This window comes from Arvicola amphibius, chromosome 7 (genome assembly GCF_903992535.2).
Source record: "Arvicola amphibius chromosome 7, mArvAmp1.2, whole genome shotgun sequence".
Classification (NCBI taxonomy): domain Eukaryota; kingdom Metazoa; phylum Chordata; class Mammalia; order Rodentia; family Cricetidae; genus Arvicola; species Arvicola amphibius.
Window position 1 is genome coordinate 22,639,661 of NC_052053.1, and position 27,817 is coordinate 22,667,477.

The 27,817-nt window shown below is 42.4% G+C and overlaps 1 protein-coding gene across 1 annotated transcript in view; it reads left to right on the forward strand.

Moving 5' to 3' along the window:
* Positions 1 to 27,817, forward strand: part of Pla2r1 (phospholipase A2 receptor 1) — a 122,534-nt gene that overhangs the window by 92,936 nt on the left and 1,781 nt on the right. Inside the window, 29 exon segments of the mRNA XM_038335986.1 lie at positions 1,884 to 1,948; positions 2,614 to 2,635; positions 2,637 to 2,654; positions 2,656 to 2,719; positions 5,046 to 5,081; positions 5,084 to 5,139; positions 5,141 to 5,179; positions 13,979 to 14,096; positions 14,773 to 14,789; positions 14,791 to 14,824; positions 14,827 to 14,849; positions 14,852 to 14,905; positions 15,363 to 15,384; positions 15,387 to 15,509; positions 20,013 to 20,056; positions 20,058 to 20,102; positions 20,104 to 20,121; positions 20,123 to 20,158; positions 20,160 to 20,229; positions 20,232 to 20,254; positions 20,968 to 21,013; positions 21,016 to 21,092; positions 21,094 to 21,136; positions 23,108 to 23,248; positions 24,425 to 24,501; positions 24,503 to 24,534; positions 25,527 to 25,560; positions 25,562 to 25,678; positions 25,680 to 25,704. Of these exon segments, the coding sequence (XP_038191914.1) occupies positions 1,884 to 1,948; positions 2,614 to 2,635; positions 2,637 to 2,654; positions 2,656 to 2,719; positions 5,046 to 5,081; positions 5,084 to 5,139; positions 5,141 to 5,179; positions 13,979 to 14,096; positions 14,773 to 14,789; positions 14,791 to 14,824; positions 14,827 to 14,849; positions 14,852 to 14,905; positions 15,363 to 15,384; positions 15,387 to 15,509; positions 20,013 to 20,056; positions 20,058 to 20,102; positions 20,104 to 20,121; positions 20,123 to 20,158; positions 20,160 to 20,229; positions 20,232 to 20,254; positions 20,968 to 21,013; positions 21,016 to 21,092; positions 21,094 to 21,136; positions 23,108 to 23,248; positions 24,425 to 24,501; positions 24,503 to 24,534; positions 25,527 to 25,560; positions 25,562 to 25,678; positions 25,680 to 25,704 (1,519 nt within the window).

Sequence of the window (27,817 nt, forward strand, 5' to 3'; positions counted from 1 at the left end):
TAAAAAGCCATAAGCACTTAAGGGTCATTGGGCATGGATGGCTCGCCAACCAGTCACTTGGCTCCTCCTTTTTTCTGTGGTCTCAGTATCTGCGTTTTAAATGACAGCTCACAATACTTTTAAGTTGTGTTTATAAACACTTCTGAAACTATGCATCAAATCCAATTACTTCTCAAATCTGACATTTAAGCCCTTACAATAAATCAAAGCCCTCAATCACTTTGGTAAAAACATGGATGATGACAGATTGCCCTTGCTTTAAATGAGCTGTTGGCTTGTGTTTCTACCTCGTTGGAAAGTGGCCTTCCATGTAATGTTAAGATCTTCCCACACCAGGCTGTTTTGCCTGAACATCTTTCAGCTTGTCCTGTGAAGTTCTCTGCCACATACATCACAACTGTGGGGTGCTCTATAGATTACCATACCTTAATTTAGGTGGGAGTAAATGTGCTAGTTAAGATGTAAATGTCATGATTTCTCTTTAAAGGTCCTAAATTCGAACAGAGAGCGATCAGTCCATGATTTTGACTGCTGTTGCCCATGAGCCTACTCTATCTGTCTGTCTGTCTATCTATCTATCTATCTATCTATCTATCTATCTATCTATCTATCTATCATCTATCTACTATTTATCTATCTATCATCTATCATCTATCTATCTATTTATCATCTATCTATCATTTATCTATCACCACCTGGCAACTCACGAGCCGTCTCTAGGTGGGATGAAGTTGTGGTCTTCCCACCACACCCTCAGTCAACCTCAACAGAGCCATTTCTAAGTTCTGAAAATGAAAATCTGAATTTAGCGTGTGGTACATATCCATAAAAAACTCCTCAGGGATCTCAAATTATAGTAGTTCCCCCTCGCTATATTCCCAAATTGCTGATCTGGCAGACAGCCATGCTGTTTAAGGGGTAAGCGCACACTTGTCTCAAAATTAGAATGTTAGCAAGCTATCACGTTCTGTTGTGCGATGACCTGAAATTCATACGGAATAAATAAACACATCTTAAAATGTCTCCCCAAGCCTTCTCAAAATGAAACAAGAGTAGAAATTTAAATATATAGTGCCTTAAAATGAGCAGGGTTTTTTTTTTTGGCTTATAAACATTAATTTGAATTTCAATACACACACAGAGGGAGCAAATACACCATAAAGCACACCACATGAGATGGCTCAGTGAAATCCTTTCTGTCCCTTCCTCTTTTACGGCTAAGGAGGGGGGCTTCGATTTCCTGGGGCCGTAAGTCCAGCGTTACATCTGTTGTGCAGTGTGTACATGTGTGTGCATCTGATACTTCCCTGTGCTTAGGCTGAGTGATTGATATTGGCTTAGATTAATAAATGGATAAAGCGTAATTTTCTAGCTGCCAGACATTGAAATTCTGCCGTATTATTTTTGTCTATGCCATGTCTCTGTCTTTGGATGCTGACACTGTTTAAAGCTTACCAGACTAATACATACACTCGGAAATCTTTATTCTGCTAATGTCTTTGCACCTTGTTTGTCAAATAGATATGACATCTTGCAGTGAGCTTCCATAAATCACCAGGAGAAAGATGCCACTAATTATAGTATAGGAGTCCATCTTCTCTTTATGTTTTATGGCTTTCTTACAAAGTTAGAAATTGGCTTTTCAAAGCGGAATGAAACAGAAATATCTTTCAGTGGTCATTTCTACTCTGTTTTCATGGTGGACAAAGAGTGTTTTAGAACTGCAATGTCAAGCTTTCTCTAGATACTAGCCCTTCATTGCTCCTCCGTATGTAACTAGGTAAAAACGTAGTAAACAAAGAGCTAATAGCATCTCATTGTCTTAATAGTGCAAAATGTAAGCAAGAACAATAAATGTCGACTTTTTTTCTTCCCTTTAATAGCTATCAAAGCACGGTGTAAATTGGTGGATTGGAATTGAAGAAGGAGGAGCCAGTGATCCAACTCAGTATGGACCAAGATTAATCTGTATTTAACACTAGTTGACAAGTTGTATGTGCAGAATGATTGCACTGGATTTGGGTGACCGGTTTGGAATAGCCTTCAACTGTTATCCTAACTTACAAGTTTTCATTCCTCTAACCAAAGGAGCAGGCATGTTTTAGCCATCACCAGTCTATACCACAAGCGTGCCTATCACTTGTGAAGGCATCTGCCTCCCTTATTTTGTGTGTGTATGTGATAAAAACACAGCATATACTTTACTTTTAGAGAACTTGGGTGCACACAATGCAGTATTAGCTGTAAGTACAATGCTTCGTGTGCTTAATTAAATTGAGTAAACTATTATACTTTCAGTCCGTATCCGAGAACTACAAGGATGGACTCAGATACTGAACGTGCCAAATGAGACCTTAATATTTGTTTAATTTTTCTGGGCTGGAGGAGATGGCTCGGTGGTTAAGAGCACTCACTTCTGTTCCAGAATTTGGTTCTCCAGCCACCACTGAACAGCTCACATACCCCTCTAGCTCAAGGGAGCTTGATGCCCCCTTTGGTCTCTCCACAGGATCTGCATGCATGTGGCATAAGTGTATACAGACACAGTGAAGGACATGACATACGCGTGAAAAAAAATAAATTCTTTTTAATTTTCTAAAATTTTTCCCACAGTTGGCATAATGGGTCACCTGTTGATATTCCAGGACTGGGACGGAGGGAAGAGAGAAGAGAGTGGATAACCAGAGCCAGTGGTGTGCCTTCATTTCTTCCGTAACAGGTTACTTCACTTATTATGTTCTGGGGGTTGCACTGCAAACACCTCTAGAGGCCCCAGGCTCCTTCAAAGCTTACTTTTGTTTTTGCCGTTGATTGCGTGCAATCTCATCAGTTGTCAGGGGTTCTGGATGACCACCCATCCTGCGAAATTCATGCAGTCACATTCCTGTACATAACTTGCAAATGGGTAAGTCCTTGCGCGCCAGCAGAACCTAAAGTGAGCCTGCTGGGACTTACAGACATGAGCTCCTATCTAGAGAAATGGCTCAGGGGCTAAGAACATGGGCTGCTCTTCCAGAAGACCTGGTTTCTATTCCCAGCACCCACGTGGTGGCTCCCAGCCATCTGTAACTCCAGTTACTTCAGGGAATCAATGTCCTCTTCTGACCCCTCTGGAACCAGCACACATGTGGTAAAACATGCATGCATCAATCAAAATGCTCATACACATGCAATAATGAAATTAAGAAATGCATTTTTAAGATAAACATGCACTTCGTTTTCAATATAGGCAAAAAGATGTTTCTGTCCCCTACCCAAAACAATTAAGAATTGTTCATTAATTTTACAAAGAAATATGCTAATGCTTGAGGATTGAAGTGGGAATAGAATTTAAAAAATACAGCCTCAGAGAAGGTGTGGGAGGAAAAGTAAAATGTCCTAAATGTAGAAATTACCACAACTGTAAAGGTGAGATTATTAAAGTGGCTCGATACAGTGAAAAAATGTCCTGTAAATGCTGTTCTCTGTGAAACCTCAGTGTGCAGGCTACTCTTCATCCATCTCTACTTTCCTGTTTGTAAACTGGCTCACTCTGTGCAGTTTATGAATGTTTTCCCGCATATAATTAAAACCTATATTCAGGGCTGGAAAGATGGCCCCAAGTAAGGGCACTGGCTGCTCTTCCAGAGAACCTGGGTTCAATTCCCAGCCCTGCATGACAGCTCACAACTGTCTGTATCTACAGTTCCAGGGGTCTGGTATCCTCACAGACATACACACAAACAAGACACCAATCACTTAAAAATAATTTTTAAAAAACTTACATTCAGTTCACTGTTTTATTATTTTTTTTATTGTTCATTACAATTTCATTATTTCTGGCACTAATGACTGCTCATCTGAGATGAGCATCTGTTTGCAAGTTTGATCCGATGGCACCCTGAGACTGGCTTCTCTGTGTTCTGAGAACAGTACTGCCTATTTGAGCATCTATTGACACCAGCCATTCTTTCAACAACAACAACAAAAAAAAAAAAGCCATGCTCATAACTAACATGGTCAGGAGAGAAATAGAGAGAGGAGACTGTGGGCGGGTGTCTGCAGAGCTAGGGGAAAGCTGTAGCTAATCCGCCTGTTTTGCCAGCAGGTGTCACAACAGCCTATGGAAAGGACTGTTTGACCAGAACAGCTGATCCGCACTGACAGCCACAGCTCAGCCCCACCTTTGAAGCTCATGGTTTTTAATGCCTATTTTAACACACAAAGCTAGACCCGCCTTGCGCTGTGCACACAGTTTCTTTGTCTGGCGTTTTTTACTCAATACGAACAGGCATCTGTCACTTTCCTCTGGAATTGCAGCCCTTCTAAACTAAAAGATGGTTTGCAAAAGGCTGGGAGGTTGGAGAGCTAGCTTAGAAAAGACATGGTCATATAAGAGTCTGCCTCATATAAGAGTCAAGACCGAGCAATCCTCCTTTTTGAGAAGTTCCTGATTTAATTATTCTACATTATTATGTAGGCTGAGCATCTTTTATCCAACAAGAGTAAGATAGGAAGTGTTTTGATGTTTTCAAGTTGGGGATGTTTGCAGGGGATTACAAGCGAGCTGTTTCCTGGCTAAACATCTGAAACTAGAAATGCCTTCCCAGATACCATGTCAGCACTGAAACATTTTAGGATTTATATATCTACATTAGGTATATTTATCCTGCATTTTCAGAAGAAGTATTAATAAAGTTTTAAAATGATGATCTATTGTCTTAGAATCATTTTCCCTGTACTAAAGCTGAATACTTAAAAACTATGAAGGCTTATTTTGCTTCCCAAGACAAATATTCATATGACTTTAAATTAATCTTATTTCAATGATGGCATTTGTCTACTTTTGTGAAAAATTTTTTGCATTCTTATCTTCTAATTACTCAGATGGCACCTTGCCCAGGGGGTTGCCACTAGAGCTCTTTGTACTTAGTAGTTTAGTTCAGTTTCCAGAGTTCAAAAAATAAAATTATGGAAAAGCATAGCAGCTATGAAAATCGATCCATAAAGATTGTAGAGGGGCTGTCCTGCCTCCTACAGCTTCTCTGACCTGTCTCCTCCCACAGGGCTCTGGGGGACTGAGGACTGTTCTGTTCCTATGCCGGCATTTGTAAGAGAGAGGAGATGTGGGTCATCGAGGAGAAGAAGCCACCTTGCCACATGGGACGTGCCCAAAGGCTGGCTTTATTTTAACCACAAGGTTGAATCTTCTTATAACATCGTCTTTGCTTTTCTTTTGTGGAATGGCCAGTTGAAAAGTAATTCAAAGTAAGAGTGGGTTTGGGGGGGGCATGTTTGTTTGTTTGCTTGCTTGCTTGTTTGAAGCACCAGTTAGCCACAGGACCCTGAGTTGCCACTGTCACACCTTTCAAATGACTTCAGAAGCTTTCTCTTTGGGAAACAGAATGGGTCTGTTGCAAGGCGGCTGTGCCTCCACCCCTCGTTTGTGGAGGCGTTTTTTTCTAGTGATGTCCCTTGTGCCGTGTGAGTCACTAAAGAGGAGTGTGTGCGCGTCTGCAGTGCGTGTATACACCTGTTGTGTGCCTGTGTGCCAACTCATCCAGCCCCACCCCAGCCCGCAAGTAAACTTTAGAGAGCCATATCCTGTTCCTCCTCCTCTTCCCGCCCAGAAGCCTCAGGACTCTACCCACCTGTAAACTGATGAACCAATAATGCAATTTGGTCAATGTCATCTTGAGCTTCATAAAGCTGATGCTTCAGTGCCGAATTCAATTTCAGAGTAAAGCTTGCCAGCAGGGACGCTGTCAACCAGGTTATGATCTCTGATGCGCCCATCGGGAGGCTGAGACTTGGCCTCCATTCCTTAGGTTTTGTAATAAAATAACTTTGAGAGGCCTTGGGTGAAAGTGACTAAATGAATCCAAACTGTAATTGCTTAACTCTTAGAGAATTAAGAAATGAAATGGTGTCATAATTCCATACGCTAACTTGAAAATTGCTCTTTAATCGTGGACCGTCAGATTTAAATCTAGTGTTCGGTCACAACCGGCAGGCATGTTCTTCACCATCTTGCTGCCACTGTTAACTCAGGCAGTGACGTTACCTGAATTCTGCACACACACACACACACACACACACACACACACCAAACACATATAATTATACTTAGATAATATATTTATGTGATATATTTATATATCAATTTATTTAATATTATATTTATAAAAATATACATTATATCTAAATATTAATATATTGATTACATATAATAATGCATAATATATAATATATGTATGTGTGTATATGACTAGTTACATATGGCTAGTTTATATGGTGAAATACAATTACTATATAATTTTCTACCTTAGTATTTTCAGTGTGTGGTTTGCCAGTGTTTGGCATCAATATGTTGTACAACGCATCTCCAGGTCCTTCTCTTCTTACGGAACCAAACTCTATATTTATTGAGTAACACACTCCCTATTCTTCTTCCCATCACATCCTGCATCCTAAATAAATGGCTCCACCATTATATCTCATGTCTCTCTGAGTTATATCCTGAACATGGAGACATGAAGTACCCATCCTTTTATAACTGGCTTACTTAGTATAATGTCTTTAAGTCTCAGCAATGTTTATGACATGTGACAGGATTTTATTCTTTTAAAGTCTGAGTAATATTCTATGGCATATGTATTGCCAAAAACCCCTTCCCAGTGGGAGATATAAACACTATCTACCCTATACCTGAGGTCCCAAAGACAAACCAAAAGGTATTATTCTATCAAAAGCCACTCTGGAGAACCTTTCAGTTTATTGGGCTTCCTTACAGAGTGTAGGCAAAGGGTTGCTTATGGGAAAGTCTTTACCTATCAGGGATTGACGCCCTAGCCACACGGAGAGCCTTCCTCCCCTAACCTTCCCCTGCCTGTATACTCTAGCCCCTCCCCCAGGCCACATGTAGTTAGATCAGTGTCACATAGACCAGGTGGTGTGAAGCAGCTCGATGAAACTCATCCTCAGGTGAGGGTCTCACGAGCCTCTTCCTCCCAGTGAGAGGAAACAGTCAGCAAAGCCTGCTGGGATAATCTCCTGTAAGGGGCACAGCTGAACTGCTGACGGTAGATATCTGGCTCAGAACTATTCCTGTACAACATGTGGCCACCTTTCTGCTCAGCCATCTAGCCACCCGTCATGAATACTTAGAGTGCCCTCACCTCTTGGCTGATTTTCTGATTTTGCTGGGCAGTTTCATAAATATTTCTTAGTTGGTCTGATTTTTTTTTCTTTTTTTTTTCATGGTTTATTTTTTTATATTTAAAAATTTCCATCTCCTCCCCTCCTCCTCTCCCTTCCCTCCCCTCCTCCTCCCTCTTCCCTCCCGTCCTTCTCCCCCTTCCCTCCCCTCCCCTCCCCTCCACCCATACCTCCCCTCCCTCCCTCTCAAGGCCAAGGAGCCATCAGGGTTCCCTACTCTATGCGTGAAGGGGAGTTGGTCTGATTTTTAAGATAGACAGTTATGGTTCCGATTTTGCATCTGAGAAATCTGAGGCTTGCACAATTGTGTGACTTTTATGAAAATATGGGTCAGGTCAAAGTTCAGCCTCTGTCGTAGTGTATAAAGAACGTGTCTTGTTAAACGTAACCCCCGAGTTCAGGTCTCTAGAGACCATGTGGACCATCAGGCACAGTGGCACACATGCTCCTAATCCCAGCACATGCTTCTACCTAGGGGGCGTAGGCGGGAAAACCACCCGAAGCTCATGAGCCAGTTAATTTGCATACACAGCAGGTGAACAAGAGAGATCCTGTCTCAAGCAGGGTGGAAGGCAAGGAGTGAAACCCAAAGCTGTCCTCTGAAAAGACAGGTGCCTGGCTCTCCAACTGGAACACATGCACGCGCGCGCACATGCACACGCACACACATGCACACATGCACGCGCACACATGCACGTGCACACATACCAGTCCCATATTCTTTTTTAAAAAGTTGTATTAGATTTATTTTTTAAAAGAATTGCCATTATTAAAATACCAACACTACCTGCAGCATCTCCATCGATATCCCACGGGCATTTTTTCACAGAAATAGAAAATGAATAGCGCTACAATGTACATCAGTGTATACATTTCCAAGTCCCCCTGTTCATTCCTCTTGGAGAAAAACCTAGAGGCACAATTGCTAAGTCAGGAGGCTCCTGTTTAGTTATTTAACTGACAAATGTGTTTTCCCAGAAAACAAACAATTTACAATTGCATATGTAATGGAAGGTTTCATTCATGGACTTTGGGTGGGGGGGGGGAATTTAATTAAATCCTTTGTCCGCATTTTAATTAAGTCATTTGGTTTTTTTCTTGTTGAATTATAGAGATTCTTTCTAGTATTATGTGTAATGAATTCCTATCAGATTTTACCCCTAACAATTATAATGGTTTCTCCCTTATAATCAGAATGCTTTTTGATGCACCTAAGTCTATAATTTTGATGAAGTCCAGTGTATCTACTTTTTCTTCTGGGTCTTATGCTTTTGGTATCACAACTAAGAACACAGCCTCAAACCACGTGTCAGGAATACTTTCCCCTATATCTTCTCTGTGATTTTGGCTCAGATTTGGATTCTGATTGCCTTTTACTTCATCCATTTGATGGTTTGTTTCTTAAGGCTGTTAGGACAAGTGCATCCCAGAGCTAGTTGCTACAGACAGATACAAACAAATGCCTATCCTGTCCCAAAATTTCATTTTAAAACAGAATCCAAAGGCAAGTGTTTGCATCTTGAGCATATGTGGGGGCGGGGAGTAGGCAGACTGAGAAACAGAGACTAGGGTCCCATGGTCCTTTGTGAGGGCACACCTGGATTTCATAAGGACTTCTTCAGCTTCACTTCTTAAATATCCACAGCACCTCCCAATGCAGCCACCTGTAGAGAAAGCCTTTCTGAGGTTCCTTCTGAGGGCTGTGTCACTTTGACAAGATTCCATTTATAAATGAGGTGGGAGACGAAACCATAAGGATTATAGAGCTCCCTCGGCAGTTAAGGGCCTGTACTGCTCCTGCAGAAGACCCCCTAGTTCAGCTCCCGGCACCTATATGGGGCAGTTCACAGCTGCATTTAACTCTAACTGTGGGGGGGGGGGGCAGGGGTCTAACATCCTCTGTTGGACTCCTCAGACACCTGCCCTAGCCTACACATGTATAAATAAATAAATCCTTAAAAGGAGAGAAAGAATCACAATAAGCAGTGATAAAATAAAATGATGTCTTATAACAAAATTAAGGGACTGCCTCCCCTCTCGTTCCCACACGCAGAGCCTACCTCTGTCAATGCCTTCACTCTTCTGACTGGGTCCTTGAAAGGACAAGTGAAACCATGGATAAGAAAGGACTGGTATTAATGGGCTACTCATTCTGGAAGCCAGAGAAGAAAGGATTGTGGCTGAGGGAAGTAGCACGCACAGTGGGGCCATTCCCCCCACCACCACATCCCCACACTCCCCTTAACTCTTAAAGCTACAGGAAGAAAAGTGGGGGAATTAAACTGTCCCCCTTCTCCATCAACTCTTCCAAGGACTAATTTTTATTACTTTAAAAAAAACTCAGCTGACAAGTTAATTGCTTTTTTAGAGTTTTAAAAACCAAGATACCTGGAAGCTAAGCATCCTTTCCAATGATTCATAAATCATCTTCTCCATGTGTGATAAGGTAGCTTAATGACATTTGGGGAGGTTGACAAGATGTTACCCTAGGAAGGACAAGTCAGAAGGGCCAAGAGGGAGCTCTTCTTTCTTTTCTCTTCTCCTCCCCTCTTTGTGTATGTGTGTGTGTGTGTGTGTGTGTGTGTGTGTGTGTGTGTGTGTGTGTTGGTTCCCTGCCAATGGCTCCTTCAGTAGCATCTAAGGCAGAGAACAGGGAGAGAGTAAGGATATTCACAAAGTTCCAGACGTCAACATTCAATGACAGGAAGGTGGAAAACTGAGAAAAGACCAAATTTGAAGGAAATATTACAGATTCTATTGCCAAATGTTGACTATAAATTAGTTTGGAACAGCCGGGCGGTGGGGGCGCACGCCTTTAATCCCAGCACTCGGGAGGCAGAGGCAGGCGGATCTCTGTGAGTTCGAGACCAGACTGGTCTACAAGAGCTAGCTCCAGGACAGGCTCTAAAGCCGCAGAGAAACCCTGTCTCGAAAAAACAAAAAAAAAAAAAAAATTAGTTTGGAACAAAGAAATTTTATTACTCCAAGGTCATTTGGAATATTATAGAGCCTCCTTAACTCACAATTATGATCAGAGACGCATATAACTCGAACACAATTTGCAAACTTGTCAAAAGGTAAACAAGTTAAAATCGAGGGTGCCGTTCTTCCTTCAGCTCTTCTGCCTTATTGATTAGCGATGTTGTTTCCGAGTTTATTAGTAAATATGGTATATTTAGAAAATAAGCCTGTGATAATAGGAAGCCATACCTCCACTGTCAAACTGGCAAACCTTGGCTGCAGGAAACAAGGAAGGTAGTGAAGGGAGCTTTCCTGGAGAGAAGGGTGGAGCAGACTGAGCCAGTAAGAGTCACTGGTGTTTATGAATGGTTCATTAGTGACTATCTGAACCCAAGGCAAACTCGCATTAAATGATAAGACTTCTCAATAATTAGTGTGTGCTGCTCATTGGGATTTGTAATTAGAAGAAAGGAGCAGAATAAAAAGGAACAGATAAAAGGGTGGTTGTTAAAAAATGAAGCTCCTGTAAAGCCAATTCCATTTCTTTGTAAAGCAAACAAGAAAGAGGCATGCAGGAGACTTGGAAACCCACTTTTCTCTTGATCGGTAACTCGGGTTACATCACAGTTTCTGGCTTTTAATCCTCAAAAATATATATATATATATATATTGAAGCCCCAAAGAACGACATTATCAGAACTGAGTCTTGCAGAACTGAGTTTTGAAGAAATTGGCCCTGGCACTACTACTTTTGGGTCAGATAGTTCTTTGTTGCGGGAAATTATATGGTCACTCACGGCAGTATCTGTCCGCGTCCTAGTCTCCATCTGTGTTCGCCAGTGGCAACTCTTCCCGGAACTAAGAATAACTAAGAGTGTCCCCAGACTTTGTTGCAATATCCACAAGAGGGAAAATTGTGCCCTATGAGAACTGCCGTGTTAAGTCTAGAATGTCTGAGAGCATCATTGTGCGACTGATTGCAAGGAGTTGTGTCTTGGAGCGTGCCGGCCCAGAAACACAGCAGGAGATAAGAATGGGAAGGAATTGTTGCCTGCAACAGTTAAGGAGAGCGCTGGGGTTGTCTCCCCGAATACTGATCTCTCCAAGGCATGGAAGGGTGGTGACCTTAGCCGAGAGTCCATCCCGACTCCTCTGGAGAAGCGCCGTGAGGTGGACACTCATGAGCTTCCTCAGTGTAAGGTTATAGTTTAAGAAGGAAAGATGATGGACTCATTTCTGGGCATGTTCAGATCAAGGTCATAGAGCACAGGTCTACAAGGTTAAGGTAGAGGATGTGGACAGTTCAGTGTCACACAGACGGAGGACACGAATACTCTGCTTCAGTGTTGTAGTGAGTGAGACAAGTTTACGTGCCCAAAAGAACGGGGTAGAGTACCTCTATGGAGTTAGTAATTTGCACTGATTTTTTTTGTTTGTTTGTTTGTTTTTTCGAGACAGGGTTTCTCTGCAGCTTTAGAGCCTGTCCTGGAACTAGCTCTTGTAGACCAGGCTGGTCTCGAACTCACAGAGATCCGCCTGCCTCTGCCTCCCGAGTGCTGGGATTAAAGGCATGTGCCACCACCGCCCGGCTGCACTGATTTTTCTTTGTCTTTAAATGCATGCATCATGTGAGTGTATGCACAAGTGTTTGTATGTGTATAAGTACACGATTACATAGCTGCATGTATGTGTGTCCATGTTTGTGTGGAGACCCAAGGTTAACATTGGCTTTCTTCCTCAAATATCACCCCAAATGCTCTTCACCTTACATATTGAGGCGGGCTCTCAGTGTTGGCTAGCTTGCTCCAGCCATCCCCGTCTCCACCTCCTGCTTTCTGGAATTACAAGTGGAAAGCCCCAGTGTCACCTGGCTTTTTTTTTTTACATGATTTTGGGGTGCGGGGAATCCGAATCCCAGTCATCACGCTGCGTGACGAGTGCTCTCCCACTGAGCCCTCTCAACTGCCCTCTAACTGGGTTTCCTTGTTACCCCCCAAAAAAGTTTACACTGGAGAAAATAAAAACGGAAAAGATACATAAATACTATTTGAATGGAATAGTTCCCCTCCGAGGTTCCTACCTCGCTTGGTGACTCGAAACCAAAGTCATTTCACAGGCCATTCTCCTGTCCCATGGATGGGTTTTTAGGGATTATCCTTGTGTGCCGAAGAAGACTGGCCCCACTTTTCTGCAGTGATGGTTGGTTGTTGGGAGGGGGTGACAGCTGACAGATGGGAGATTAGAGACTAAGGGAGAAGAGCGCCATCCCAGAGTAAGACAGGAAAGGTGACGCTCTCTTCTGTGAGTTTCTAGGTAAACTGGGGTTAGTTTGAAATGTTCTCTGTAGCTCAATCCTGGGGTCACACCTGCCAATGACTAGGGCTGCCTCTGTTCATTGAGGAGGCAACTGAGTGGAAAGAGAAACTGCCAGCACTTTCTGCACGGAGTGTCCCTGCATGAAGGTTCTCCTGACTTCGGTAAACCCCATCCGGAAGTGTTAGCGCTGTGGTCTTCTTTCTACCTCATGGCTTTACTTCAGCTTTTCTTACCGTGTTTACATTTTATCGAGCAAGATAAGCGCACTAGACTGCAGCTGGTTGCTTTTTACTCTTTGTTCTGTTGGGAGCCCGCCACCCAGCTCCCGAATAAATCACTCGCAGAAGCTTATTCTTTCTTATAAATGCCTGGCCTTAGCTTGGCTTGTTTCTAACCTAAATTATCCCATCTACCTTTTGCCTCTGGAATTTTTTCCTTTTCTTACTTCTTATCTTACTCTGTGGCTGGCTGTGTGGCTGGGTGTCTGGTTGTCTGGCCCCTGGTGTCCTCCTCCTTCTCTCCCAGATTTCTCCTATTTATTCTCTCTGCCCGCCAGCTCCGCCTATCCTTTCTCCTGCCTCACTATTGGCCGTTTGGGTCTTTATTAGCCCATCAGGTGTTTTAGACAGCCAAAGAACTACAGCTTCACAGAGTGAAACAAGTGCAACATTAACAAAAATAACACACTTTAAACTAATATTCCACAACACTAGGCTAATTGTATCATTCCGATTCTCATCCCATTGGAGAGCAGGAAAACTTCTGCCTTGATGGTCACAGGCCGCAACATGGCTAGCGTGAGTTTGGTCCCTGGACCCCCACAGTGAACTGACTCCTTAGAGTTGTCCTCTGACCTTCCTGTGTGTGGCATAATAAAGATTATTGTTGTTGTTGTTGTTGTTGTTAAAGATGACCATCTCATTGTGACGCTCCAGTCTGTATTTTTTATGTTCCACCTAGAGTTGGTGGTGATGTTTGTCCCTCAGTCTGTCTGCTTTGTTTTTCTGTCTTCCTCTCATTTCCCCCGTATTTTTCTGTAACTTCCTGTGTGTTTTCTGTTAAATGGCGGGCTCTGAGCTTCTAGTGAACTTCAATCCTCCCTGTCCTTTCGTCTCTCACTAAAATAAGCTAGTCAGCTTCTGGATGGGTCTAGCTAAGCCACTCCTTCATTCTTCGACTAAATCTCCTACTGTAAACCTTGCAAACTGACTGGCTCCTTCTTAGGAAGAGTGCCGTTCTCCACAGAGCAGAAGACGCTGTGGTGACATTCCAGATGACAAACACATCCCTGCTTCTGCTCTGCCTCACGTGAATGAGACAAATCGCTCTTCACCCCGAAGCAGCATCGTTAATGCCTGCAGAGCAGGCAGAAGAAAGCTGATGAGTTCTCTACCTAAGAAAATTATCATTTCTAAGGCCGACCTTCTGTGCCTTTGGGAACTTGCTTTAGTTCACATAGAACAGTGCAGAAATGAACATGTTGTGTCGTTGTTGTTGTTCATAGTGCTTCCAGGTGTGGATTCCCAAAGACACCCGCGAGCTGAAGACCTGGGCAGGCGCTCAGGACTTCTGCGTTGACAAGGGCGGGACGCTGGTCTCCATCGAAAGTGAACTGGAGCAAGGTAGAGTCCAAGGGTTCAACCAAGCCAAAATGGCCACCATCATTCTAATAGTAATCAAAACGTCACCTCCAAACTTTCGCTTACAAATCAACATTTAAAACAGTATACTGCTAAGACACAGGAAATTTCAGTTTGAGCGCTAGGGTTTCTACCACGACATTTGTGAGAGTCGGTAGCCTGCCGAGAAACTGCTAACTTTAGAGGCTTTAACTGGATGGCTACACTGGAGAGGATGAGGATATACTTATGTGTGTTCTAGAATGACTAAAGTAATTTCTCAGGAATATCTACTACAGTTGCATGGTAAGTTTTTCAAAGATCATTTTGAGTTCACCTATACATTTTAACTTGAAACTTTGGCATTTACATACTTCTTTTTAAATATACTCCATTAATCCTTGTTTGTTGAAGAAAGTTGTAAGTGAACACCAGAATATTGTTTTGCTAATGACTCTGATTTTAAAATCTCAAGTTACCCAGCTAATTTCTGTCAATTTAAGCTGAAACCAAAACAAAGAGGCTGTGTTACCTTAATGAGAGCAAAATAAGGAATTTCTATACTTGATTCAAAATGAAGTTTTGCTGTCATTTAAACTATGATGTCTATGAACAGCATTTGATGATGGACCCCAATGGCTTGTGTGGCATTGTTAGATAATGTGTTTCTATTTTCCAGCTTTCATTACTGTGAACCCTTTTCGGCCAGACCACGAATGTGTGGATAGGGTTAAAAGTGACAACCACGAGACGTGGGTGTGAATAGGAAGCCTGTGGTATATTCTAACTGGTCTCCGTCTGACGTCATACATGTAAGTTTTAAGTACTGGGGGCAGGCTTACTAGGATCAGACCGGGGTCTTGTATACTTTAACCTTTGTGCTGTATTCCAAGGACCCTCAAAATTTTTTTTTCTTTTTTTTACATCTTTTTAACAAGAGATCGTAACTGAGACTTACTGGCTAACACTGTTTTCTTTCTGTATTTTGAAGCTATAAATTTATATTAGCTTACCAGCCATATGTTAATTTTAATAATGTAACATTATAACAGTTTCATGCATTACTATAAACACAATTACACTATGAATCATGATGATTGTTTGTCTTGGAGGCTGTGAAGAGATTTCTGAATTGGTTCTAATTAGATGTAAATAAGATAATAATGGTGTTTTACTTTTTCAATTTATGCCCTAAATCAAATTTTTTCGATTTCTGTGGACAATAATGTTTATATTTATCATATTTTACTAATGTGTATTCCTTTAAAGATACCAAATTACAATACCTCTAAAATGAAAAGCGCGTTCCACTCTGTGCCCTGATGCTAAGTAGTCCTAATTTTCATTTCACTGGAAAATGGTATTTTGATGACTGTGGGAAAGAAGGCTATGGATTTGTTTACGAAAAAATGCAAGGTAAGAAACAATGGGGTTTTATTCTTTTTATTCCCAACTTGCTTCCACACCTGTTGTCTCTCAGCTTTGCAGCTATGATATAGGTCATTGTCCTCTATACGTAGACATATTTAGCCATGTGTCCCCCACTACTTAGAACTGCAGAACCCATCTGACAGATAACCGAGTTTATACACCAACCCTAGCACCACTAAATAGCTTTCCTCCTGTGTTCTGGGAGTCTGCATGGTCCAGTCTATTTTCCTAGACTGGTGGATGTTAGCAGCAACACAGAGAAAAACACTTTTTTCTTTTGATTCATGCACAGTTCTGTTTCAAAGTCAAAGTGATGGCTTCTGTTGATATACCTGCCATACTTCCAAGGTGTCACATTATAAAGCAAGAGCCTGGGTGAGTGCATTCTTGAGCCTTCTTTCCAGTTAAAGCCTCCAAGATTCAGTCAGGAGACCCTGGTGGTCTTACTTCAGCTTGGTCACCTCCAGAGATCCTACTTCTGAACTTCACAGTCAGATAAGTTTCTTCCCACTAACTCCTCCAGACTGAGGATTAAATTCCAACATATGGCACTTCGCAGAGAACACTGACAGTAGGTCTAAACATAGTCTTATGGTGGCAATTTTAAAAGTCTCCCAGAACGTTGAAAAAGAATGAGGAGCTGAAGCCAGGCAGTGGTAGTGCACGCCTTTAATCCAGCACTTGGGAGGCAGAGGCAGGCAGGCAGAGAACTCACTGCCTGTGAGTTTGAGGCTGGCCTGGTCTACAGTATGAGTTCCAGGACAGCCAGGGCTGCAGAGAGCAACCTTGTCTCAAAAAAAAAAAAAAAAAAAAAAGAGGGAACTGGCTTACTGGCTTAGTTTTATGCCTATAATCCCTGCACTTGGGTTGGGAGGACTGAGATTAAAAATGACCAAATAAGAAAACACTTACCAAGTTCAAGTCCACCCTGGACTATAGAGTGAGTTCCAAGATAGCCTGGGCCAATAGAGCGAGACCCTGACCCGAAACATGAGTCATCAGTTCATACTCACTCCTTTTTGTTTGTTTTGATTTGATTTGTTTTGTTTTCGAGACAGGGTTTCTCTGTAGCTTTGGAGCCTGTCCTGGAACTAGCTCTTGTAGACAAGGCTTTGCCTCAAACTCACAGAGATCCACCTGCCTCTGCCTCCCAAGTGCTGAGATTAAAAGCATGCACCCGACCTCACTCCTTTTTTTTTTTAAGCTTCAAAAATAGTATCTGCAGCTAATATGAAATGTGGTATATTTATATATCTGGGGGAAAACTCCCTAACGATTCCTGGAGTGTAATATCAAAGCCATATGTGATAGCTTCCCCTCCCTGTAATAGAATATCTGAAATAATCAACTTTAACAAGAGAAGATTATTTATATTGGCATAATAATTTGAAGGTTAGACCCATTGCTTTGGGGCTGTGCCAAAATCAGAATGCTATGGAGGAATCAGGGAACAGAACAAAGCCATTCATTCAACTCATGACTGGGAGGCAAAAGTATAGAACAGGAAGAGTCCAAACTCCCATAATTCCCTTCAGTGGCACGCACAGTGACCTAAGACCTCTACTGGGCCTCACCTGTCAAATGCTCCATCAGGTCCAATGGTCCCACTCTGGGGCTCACAATTGGGATACCAGGGCCTTTGGAGGATATTTAAGATTCTAATTAAAGTGTGATGCTATCACCTATATCCAGTGGGATTGATTAAGCACTGTGATTGTCCTTGAGTGACCTTCAATAATAAAAATAGCAAAGACAGCTCTTGCTTTCACTCCCTGTGTGTCCCTGTGCCTGGTACCATGCCTTGGGTTTATAAACATTATGCCATAAAACCTTCAAGACCATTCCAGGATATAGGTCAAAGTCTTTCCATTCCATAGATAAGGAATGTTAGTCTTAGGAAACAGAACAAACCAAAGCAGTGTTTCAGTTAAAGGTAGTAGTGATTCTGTTTCTGCAAAGTTGGACCTCTTCTCAAACGTATGCGCTGATTGCTTTCTTTGGCATTTGGGGATGAGCAGCATAGGCACGGCACTGCAGGACAGAGGGGAGAGCACAAGCCCCATGTCTGACCAACAAGCTCCCACTTCACCTCTTCACACAAGCGTCAGTCAAGAAGTTCAGAAGTAAGGTCTCTGAAGGGTGACCGAGCTGGAGTAAGGCCACAGGGTCCCCTGACTGTATCTTGGTGGCTTTAACTGGAGAGAGAGGAGTCACAATACACTCACCCCAACTCTTGCTGTATAATGTGACACCTGGAAATCTTGGAAATCTGGTCAGTAAAATGACTTCATCTTCTATGAGCCTTGATTCCAATTTCTGTAAAATGAGGGTAGGAACTATTTTATATGCACATACAAAGCTTAGCATAGTTCCCAGCGTGTGTTTAACAAAGGACAGTTTTTAAAAATTGCTATTTCTGAAAAATACTATTAAACTTTCATTCTTATTCCAATGAAACACCTTGTATTTTTGACATAAATATATGCTTATATTGGGCTTGAGCCAAAAAATTGCTATGTTCCTGAAAGTAAAAAGAAATAGGAGTAAGCCAGGAGGTGGTGGCACACACCTTTAATCCCAGCACTCAGGAGGCAGAGGCAGGCAGACCTCTGTGAGTTCAAGGCCCAACCTGTATCTACAAAGGCAAGTTCCAGGACAGCCAGAGGCTGTACACAAAGAAACCCTGCCTCAGGAAAAAGGAACAAAAAGAGAGAGAAGAGAGAAAGAGAAAGAGGAGAACAAAAGAAAGAAAGAAAAAAAAAAAAAGAAAGAAAGAAAGAAAGGAAGGAAGGGAAGGAAGGATAAAAGAGAGGCAAAGGCCAGAGGAGGTTGCTCAGTGGATGAAAGAATTTGCAGTACAAGCTTGATGACCTGAGTTGAATCCCCCAGGACCCAGTTAAAAACCCCGGTGTATGGTACTATAAGCCTCTGTAATCCCAGAAACTTTTGGGAGGAGATGGAGGGCAGAGACAGGAGGATTCCCTAAAGCTCATAAGCAAGCTAACGTGGCAAACACAACAGTAAAACAACAGAGCAGGACCTTGACTCAAATAGAAAAAAAGAAGCAAATCCATGGTTGTCCTCTCTGACCTCCACACACATGCATGGCCCACACACGCATGCCTTCACACACAAATGTACACACAAGCGCACATGCACACACACACAGGAGAGAGAGAGAGAGCGAGGAGAGAGAGAAGAGGAGAGAGAGAGGACGATTGAGAGAGAGAGAGAGAAAGTGAAAACCGAACAGTCAGGAACAACTCAGTGTCCAGAGATATTTCTTCTTCAGGATAATGAACTGTAAAACCACATTGCTCAAAATCATGTGTGTTTTGTTTTGAAACTTGGAAGGACTAATTGCACTGGAAGAAATTCTTAGGCATAAAAGCAATGGTTGTAACTCAGTAAAAGGAAACAAAAAATTTCAGTTAATTATTGTGTCAATGTCACTTTTAAAATAGTACTTTGTGTCATATAGATTATGTATAACTAACGATAAACTGGGAGCATAGGCTGGCAAAACAGACTTCCAGCCAAGAGGGACACTGTGACCAAGTACAGTCTGTCACAAGTTAATTAATAATAGACCCCATTTCGCTTAGGTTTTACAATGTGTGCTTTCTAAATCAAGCAACCGTAACAAAGGCAAAGGCTACTTTCCACTTGCCACTTTTATTGTGGAGAACATGACCAAAACAGGAGGAGGGCAGTGAGGAGCAAACAATTTATTAATTGTTGATGTGTCCGGGATGCAATAGAGCATGTCCTGTGTGGATACCGCAGTTGAATTCTACACACACCCTCTTAGGAAGAACTTACCAGTTCTTATAGACCTGAAGCGTAAGTTTTAGAAGGATGATTTTCTCCAGGCCTCTTAGCCAGGGAGGGTCAGGAATGGGATGCAGTCCAGGCCTTCAGCCATTCACCTCTCAACATGCCCTTTAAGAAGCCCAGACCACTTACTGATTTAGTTTTTCAGCCTAGTATACAAAAGGGACTAAATTCCCTCTAGGTCAGATGCATAAACATTTTCCTAAATTTAGGCTGTTCTAGGATATAGCAGAATACGGACAAAAAAAAAAAAAGAGAAATGCATACAACCTTAAAGAGAAAGCCACACATAGGCACACACACACAGTGCTAACTGGAATGGCATGGCCTTTTAAGCTTCAAAGCCCACCCCAGTAACATACTTTCTCTAACAAGGCCACACCTCCTTATCCTCTCAAATAGTTCCACCATCTCGGGATCAAGGGGTCAAATGTTTGAGTCTATGGAGGCCATTTTTCACTTCAAACCACCCACAGTGTTCCAGTGCCCTAGTTAGTGTCACACACCTTCCAAGTGTGCTGTCATTGTTTTTGAATTCATCACTGCTGGGAGAAAAGCTCTGGTCAGTGTCACTGTAGTGACAAAGAGCAGTTAAGTCTGACGTCCTCTGTAGTCCAGACGCCACAAGCAATTTTGTTGTTGTTCTCAACCTAGATACTCCTGAATACCGTGCAAACATGTCTGATATGCATTCAGTCCCCCAGTACATTAGAATTTGGAAACAGAACTTATAAAGTCATCTCGTGCCAATATGACGTGGTACAACAGCAAGAAGAACCTGCCTGATGCATGGAGCAGAAACTGGCCAGCATTGCAGACAATTTCCAGCAGGCCTTCCTCACAGTTCTTCTCAGCAGGCTGGGGCATGCCCACTGATTGGGCTCTCCACCACAGACGTAGGTGTTCGAAGTCCCGTCAGTCATCTTTGCAAAGTTTTCTGTCTACTTCTTAGGGGGAGACAGCTACTGGAACCAGCATGCCAACATAAATTCCCAGACACAATCATAAATATAACATTCCAACAGCTGGTTTATATGGAAACTACAGGGGGTTTTTGTTGTTGTTATTTTTCAGATTTTTTATTTTGGTTTTGTTTTGTTTTTGAGACCCTGGGGCTACAAAACAAGAGTATACATCCTTTTTAGGATGAATATGCACATGCCTGATTTCTAAATATAAAACCTCCATGGGTCCTTTGAACAACTCTCAAGAATCCCTGAGTACTGAATCATTTATGCAATGAAACACATCTCAAACTCAAGCTACCATGTTTTGGGTAATTTGTTAGATTTCCAGAATCTCCATGAAAAAAAAATGATTTCTGCTTCCTGCTCAGAAGAACTCAAATTAACTAATTTAACTACCCTTGAAATATAACATGCAGAGTTCCGTTTGTGTGATTTTTTATTTTGTTTTTTTGTTTTGCTTTGTTGAAAACAAGAGTATTACACACTTGAATTACTGAAAGGTAAACTCTGTTCCATCATGGACCTCCAGTTCTTTTTGGAAAAACATGTGAATTTGGAAGGAGTAAGTGCTTGGGTAGTTTTGGGGTGATTCCAGCAAGTCGTGGGCAGTGAAGTGATGTTTTGAATTCCCTCCTCGCCAGAATGGTCTTAATTTTGACTGGTCGGATGGCACCAAATCCCCTTTCACCTATGGAAGGAGGACGAGTCCACCTTCCTTGGTGACTGTGTTTTTGCTGACACTAGTGGCCGCTGGCATAGAACAGCCCTGTGAGTCTCTTCTGCAAGGTGCCATTTGTCGTGTCTCCACTGGTAAGTCTCATTCCATTCAACAGAGCCAGTGTGCCCTGGGCTTCTGTATGTGCAGGACTGTGCTCAGCAGGGAATACGAACACGGATGATGGGAAGTCCCCTTCCTTGGGAAGCCTTGGTCTATGATACAAAGACAAGTGGCTGTCATACCAGACATGGCTGGGAGAGGAGGAAAGAGGGATTATTAATAAAGGGTGCATGTCTTCTTCTTATGCTGCCGTCCCCACTCATTTGTCTGCAGCATAGTAAATAACGCTTTTGCTGTTTTAAAGGAGATTCATCTGTCGGAGAAGCAGAAGGGCTTTTTGAAGGGTGTGGCAGTATATGTAGATGGAACTTGAAGGATGGGCGGGGTTGATAGGAAGTCACAGAACATAGAGAAGCATTCTGAGGCAGAAGCTTAGATACAGACAGAGGGGTGCAGGATGGGGATACAGACAGCAAAGCTGGTGCTGAGTTTGCCAGCATCCCAGGTTAGGGTAAGAGAAAAATGGGAGGTCACACTAAAGAGGTACGCTTTAGCCTCTGGAGAATCTGAATTGAGGGTTTAAGACAAGAGTGCTAGATTCTTGAGCAATGGTTATGGCAGTGGTAGCTGATACTCTGTCTACCCCACACTTTGCATAGCATTCCATTTACATGAAGTTCAGCTGAACCAATCCTTTACGGGAGATGAAAGTTAACTGAGAGCATTAAACAGATTCCCAAGGCTCCATCCATCAGCAGTACCAAAAACAGGGAGGTTCAGTATCCTCACCCGCTGACGTGTGTGGTCCCGCTTTCCAGGTGTCTTCTTTGTTGCTATCATATGCACCACGAGTTCTCCCTCAGATCTCCTTTTAAAGTTCTCATTCCATAAAACCACATTATTAACTTATATTCTGGATACTTCGACAAATAGCGCACATCCTTTGCATAATTGTAGATGAAAGCAGTTCAGGATTAAGCATGAGTGATGTCTATATGCATGTATACACATATGAAAGCATAAGAAATGCACACACCTATATATCAAAATTAGTTCTTCAAAGCACTCAAGTCTCCTTCTTTTCTGATAAAAATGTGCATATTTATTGTAGGACTTTAAGGGTTGCTGGGCAGGATGGCAAGATGGCTCATCAGATAAACGTGCTTCAGAGCAAGTCTGCATCCCGAGTTCAATACCCAGAACACCCATGGAAACAGAGAAAGAAGTGACTCCCAAAGTTGTCCTCTGACCTCCCACACCGTGGAACACATGCTCTCATGCACACTTGTCTACACGACAATAATAAATGGAAATAACAAGGCCAGGACATTAACATATGAAACTGTCGAACTGGGGAAAAGAATGGCATTGTTGCTAGCTCCCTGTTACAAAGAAATTGAGCATAGGGTGGACATACCCAAGGCCACCCAGCCAGGAAGCAATGGGGCCAGGAGCTCAGCATGGATGTATTTTGACTCTCAGGCTTGGTGCCAGAAAGAAAGTCCCCTCAAACTCTGCTTATTTATTTCATGTTGTGTTTCACTGTGACACTTACTGAATGTGCCGTCCTCTCGCGGGCTTACTGACAATTAAGGATTTTAGAAATCGGTGACACTTAGCCCTGCATAGGACACGTATTATACATGTAGACATCCTTTCTCCAGCATCGTTCAGCTATCAGTTCCTTTAGGAACTGTATCTCCCTGATGCCCCCCAAGCTTTAGGCTAACAGTAGACAATGCCTTCACCAGGCAGCACTCAAAGTAAACAGACAAAGCAATCTGTTAGCACACTCTGCATGTTTAGGTAAAGAGTAACAGAAATACAAGAACCTAACCCTCATTTGTAACCACTGACATCAAATCCAGTCTTTGGGGGTATTATCATGAAAATCTTAATGAATGCATTGATTCTGGCCTTTCGTTGACTGTAAAAATAAGGGTTATCTCTGTATAGGAGGCCAGGCACCAGCCTGAAATCATGCCTGGTTTTTTTCTTCATAGAAACAAAGGCATTTGAGCACCCAGTGCTCTGCCCAGAAACATCGGTTCCCTGGATAAAATTTAAAGGTAATTGCTACAGTCTTTCTACAGTCCTGGACGGCAGGAGTTTTGAGGATGCTCATGAATTTTGCAAAAGAGAAGGTAATTCTTCTGTGGCACTAAGATGCTTTCGCGGACTCTTTGACATCGCAGTAAACAGTGTGCCTGCTCAAATGCTCATTATCCAGTAACTTTAGGAGCTGTGAAAGACACTGAAAAAAAAATAAAATAAACACTATGAATCCGCTATTAGGGGACAGCTATTATAGGCAATTCAAGTTCCAGTGCAGACTTTGAAAACCTAAGATGGTGCTTCAGGTGTATAGCATCCCCCCAAAATTCTTCATTCTAAAGCCATGTGGTACTATGAATCTTTAATGTTTTCTAAACTGGATCATCAGGACTCTAGCTTTCTAAGTGAAAGCTTGTATACATTTTATAAATGTAGTTTTACCTTAAAAGTCTTAAATCATAGGGACATGGAGGAGAGGAAGGAGAGGAAAACCATAGTCAGTAGTAAAATAAATTTTAAATTGTTAATTAAATAAATTAAAATAATTTAAATAAATAATAAATTAAATAAATAAATAAAATTTTTAAAAGGCTTAAATCACATTTTAGGTGGTGTGGTGCACAGGCCACCTAATACTCAGGAGGCAGAGATAAATCTTTATGAATTTAAGGGCACCTGGTCTATACAGTGAGTTCCAAGGCAGCCAGGTTAAATAGTGAGAACTTGTTGGGTTTGTTTTGTTTTTAATCACTTTAATTTTTTTATGTATGTGGTGTGGTGTGTGTGTGTGTGTGTGTGTGTGTACTGGGGGGGGGCATGTGTTATATGACTTATACCCAGAATCTTCCTCAATCAGTCTTTACCTGGTATGTTGAGCTAAGACATGATCTCCCCTCTGAACCTGGCAGTACAGACTCAGGGATGTGTCTCTGCCTCCCCAATCCTGCTCTTTACCTGAGTCCCGAGGATTCAAACCGGGTCTTCATGGTGGTTCAGCAGGCACTTTTACTAACGAACTATCTCCCCACGTGCTCAATCACTTTTTAGCCACGGGAAACACAGAGTGGGGCTATAGCTCAGAGGGTTAGAGCAATGCCTATAAATGACAAGCCCTGGGCTACCAGTCGGAGCCCCAGAGAGGAAAATAAAAATGGATTGAGGGATGCAGATGTTGATTTTTCAAAGCCCAGGTTTCACAAGGACCAGGGCACAAAACATTTGTGAATCACATTTACCTCGCTCATTGGCTGCTCGTCTCTTTACAGGATCTAATCTTTAGCCATCAAGGATGAGGCTGAAATTATTTCTCCAGGAAGAGCTTCGTGCTTTTAGTTCTTCTGTTCCAGATGGTTTGGTTGAATGCCCCAGTTGATTAGTAACAGTAAGTGATGTGGGCACAGAGGATGAGTAAATAAATACGGAGTCGTGAAGGCCTCTGGGAGCCACAAAACTCTCCTTGGACACATTTGCTGTGGAAGTATAGCGTTGAATTCGAAAGCCACTCCTCCCAACAAACAAAACAGATGACAAGTTAACCTTCATGCTGACCTAAAGATGCTTTGCTCCAACTCTGTCTGAGCCTTATGGCAAAGCCACATTGACTCTCTTAAGTGTTACAAAGCCCAACAGAGTCAGGGAGCCATTTCAATGATTAACGCACTTTTTGAATTCTTACAGGCTGCTCATAAACACCAGTGTGTGTAAGGAGGCACACTCTTCTTTATGTAACTGATGTTACTGAAAGTACTTGTCGAGAAAATTATTGTAATTGGCACGGAGAGAGAGTGTTACCTTGGTGGAGGAGGCGGGGGAAAAAAAGACCATCCTCTGCGTATTTTAATCCTGGACCATGGTTTGAATTTCTAGCAGTTGCGTGATAACCAAAAGCAAGCTGACTTATAGTTTGCTTTATTGTTGGTTTTAAATTCATTTAAATTTAAATTTAAATTCCCCCCCTACACACCACACAAACCACATGACCACTTATAGGCTGAACTTCCCCACTGAGCCACTTTCTAGGATAATAACGGATTCAGGAAATAAGCCCCTCTTGTGGCCGTGAGTTAGGCTTTCGAGGGATTTTCTATACATTAATTAATTTCACTTATTTACTGTGTGAATTATTTAAATTGGCTAGAAACGTGTGACCTATTTTAAAACTCAAACCAGGACATTAAGAAACAAGACGTCTGTATCTAAAAAGAGGCAAATTTAATGGATACATACCTATTTTTGTGCTTGTTCATGAGCGTACTTATGGAATTTAATGTGTCTCCTTAGATTTGGGGGCTGCTCTTATGGTTTATCGCAGTCTTAGACTGGTAATCATGCACATAATTCATAATAAGTCAGCAGTTTTTCCAACAGATGAAACTTTAAGGGGTTTGATGGAACACCCACAGGACCAGTCAAGCTGGGGTGTTCAGAGGCCAACTATAGACCCCCTCCAGCCCCGTCCGTGTGTTGCCTTGAGGATCCTGGAAGGAGTGTGGCAGTTTACCCCATGCGAAGACCCAAAATGGGTTTATCTGTAAAATGGAGGCAGGTGTTGTGAAGGGGAGAGGGTAAGTCTCCCTGTTGACTCTTCCTGGTTAGTGCTGATCCACCACGGTAGCATTTAAAAAGTTGAACTGCAGCTATTCAGAGGGTTTTCAGACAGATTCTGCCTCTACATCACACAAGTGAGAACACTTGGGCTACTTTTTCTCTCTAATATAAAGGAGGAATGATCAGTTCATAGCAGAAAGAGCTGGGCTGTGAGAACGTTTGGGGTCATCTTCAGTCTTAGGACAATAGCATCTAGTCACTTGTGTATTTGTTCTGTACAAGCAAGTGTGATTCTCTTTGGCGAGCATGTTATGCCAGGAAGGTCATACATGACTCCATCCTAAGAAATACAGTTTACAGAGATGAAATTAGTTTTCCAAGAACCTAACCCAAAATAATCCTAGTAATTTGCATAGAGCAGCCACTGAGGCTTCTGAGCTAGCATAACAATGAGAATCACTGGTGTTTATGACAATCCAAATCGTTCCTAGATGCTCATTTCCAGCAAGAAGGAAGGTTGGTATGTATCAGGGTTGCTTGAAGAAGGCTTCAGAGGTTCTACAGGCAGGTGTGGGGGTGGGGCGGTTTAGGGAGCTGGAACAGGAAAGGAAAGGGCATTTTAGACCAAAGGTCCAGCATTGCTAAGAGCAGCCATGCAGAGTGTGCTTAGACAGGAGTAGTGGACACGTGACAAGAGTAGAACTGACAAGTGAGGCAGGATCCAGTGCTGAACTAAAGAGCTGAGATTCCTGTTAAAACAAGGGATACCACTGGGTATGGTGTAGCCATCACCGTTGTAGTGAGAGGTGAGCAGGCCTGCTTTTCATCCCGCCCGGATCCCACACGGCTAGCTTTACACCCGAAATAACAACAACACAAATTGTATTCATTTTAAACACTGCTTGGCCCATTAGCTCTAGCCTCTTACTGGCTAACTCTCACATCTTGGTTAACCGTTTCTATTAATGTGTTGTAGCACCACGAGGAGGTGGCTTACCCGGAAGTTTCAGCATGTCTGACCTGGCGGCTGGCTCCATGGTGTCTGAGTCACTGCCTTCTTCCTCCTCCCAGAATTCTGTTCTGTCTTCCCAGCCTACCTATGTTCTGACCTATCAGGCCAAGCAGTTTTCTTTATTAATTAACCAATGAAAGCAACAGATAGATAGATAGAAAACCCTTCCACATCACACCGTGAGATAAACTCACTAGATGCAAAGAACAGCATTAGTAATGTGAATGACATACTTAAAAAGACAGGGAAATATGGGAAGGCTGGCTAGACACTGGCAAGTAAAGGGGGAAAGCTAAGTATGGGCACTAATGCTTGGAAACCCCAAGGTGCAGCAACCTTGTATGAGACACTGGACTAACAGCTATGCCCAAGTTTTTGCCTGTCATTTAAGAATCAAGAGCAAATCAGAAATACCATATACCAGTGTCCAGTTTTAAGTTCTGCAGCTTTTCTTGGCCATGGAGCAGTGCAAACACACCCATCCTATAGGTGAGAAAGTGCCTGTCCAAACTCAGGCTGTACTGCATACCAGATTTTCTCTTTCTTTTTTTTTATTGATGATGATGATGATGATGTAGCTTTCTGAGGTAGAGTCTCACTCTATTGCCCAGCCTGGTCTGAAACTCCCTAGAAAGTCCAGACTGACCTCAGATTCACAGCAATCCTCCTGCTCCAGCCTCACAGGTGTCTCTACAGTGTGACAGCTTTCTCTGGATCCTTTCCTAGAACAAAAATTACAGTTTAGCCCTTGAGGTGGTCTTCTAAAGTGAGAAACGCTCTTATGGTAGAACGTCCTAGAACAGGAGCCAGGTCACTTTGGAATGGAGGGTCTATGTATTTATATTTCAGGCTCTTGGGAATCACAGCTGAGAAAGGTTCTGACTGTAAAAATTGCTGCATACAGACAAGCAGGCCTTTATTTTGGGGCTAGCCTCTCCATTAAATCCCAACCCAAAGGGTGACTTCCTGTAGGTAGGACAGGTCTTAACATACATTTCTGTTGTGGTAGTACTGAAACTAGATGGAAATCTTTTGGTTTTATTAAAAAAATAAAATAAAAAGAAGTATTCACAAGTTATGAACACCGGTCCTTATGACT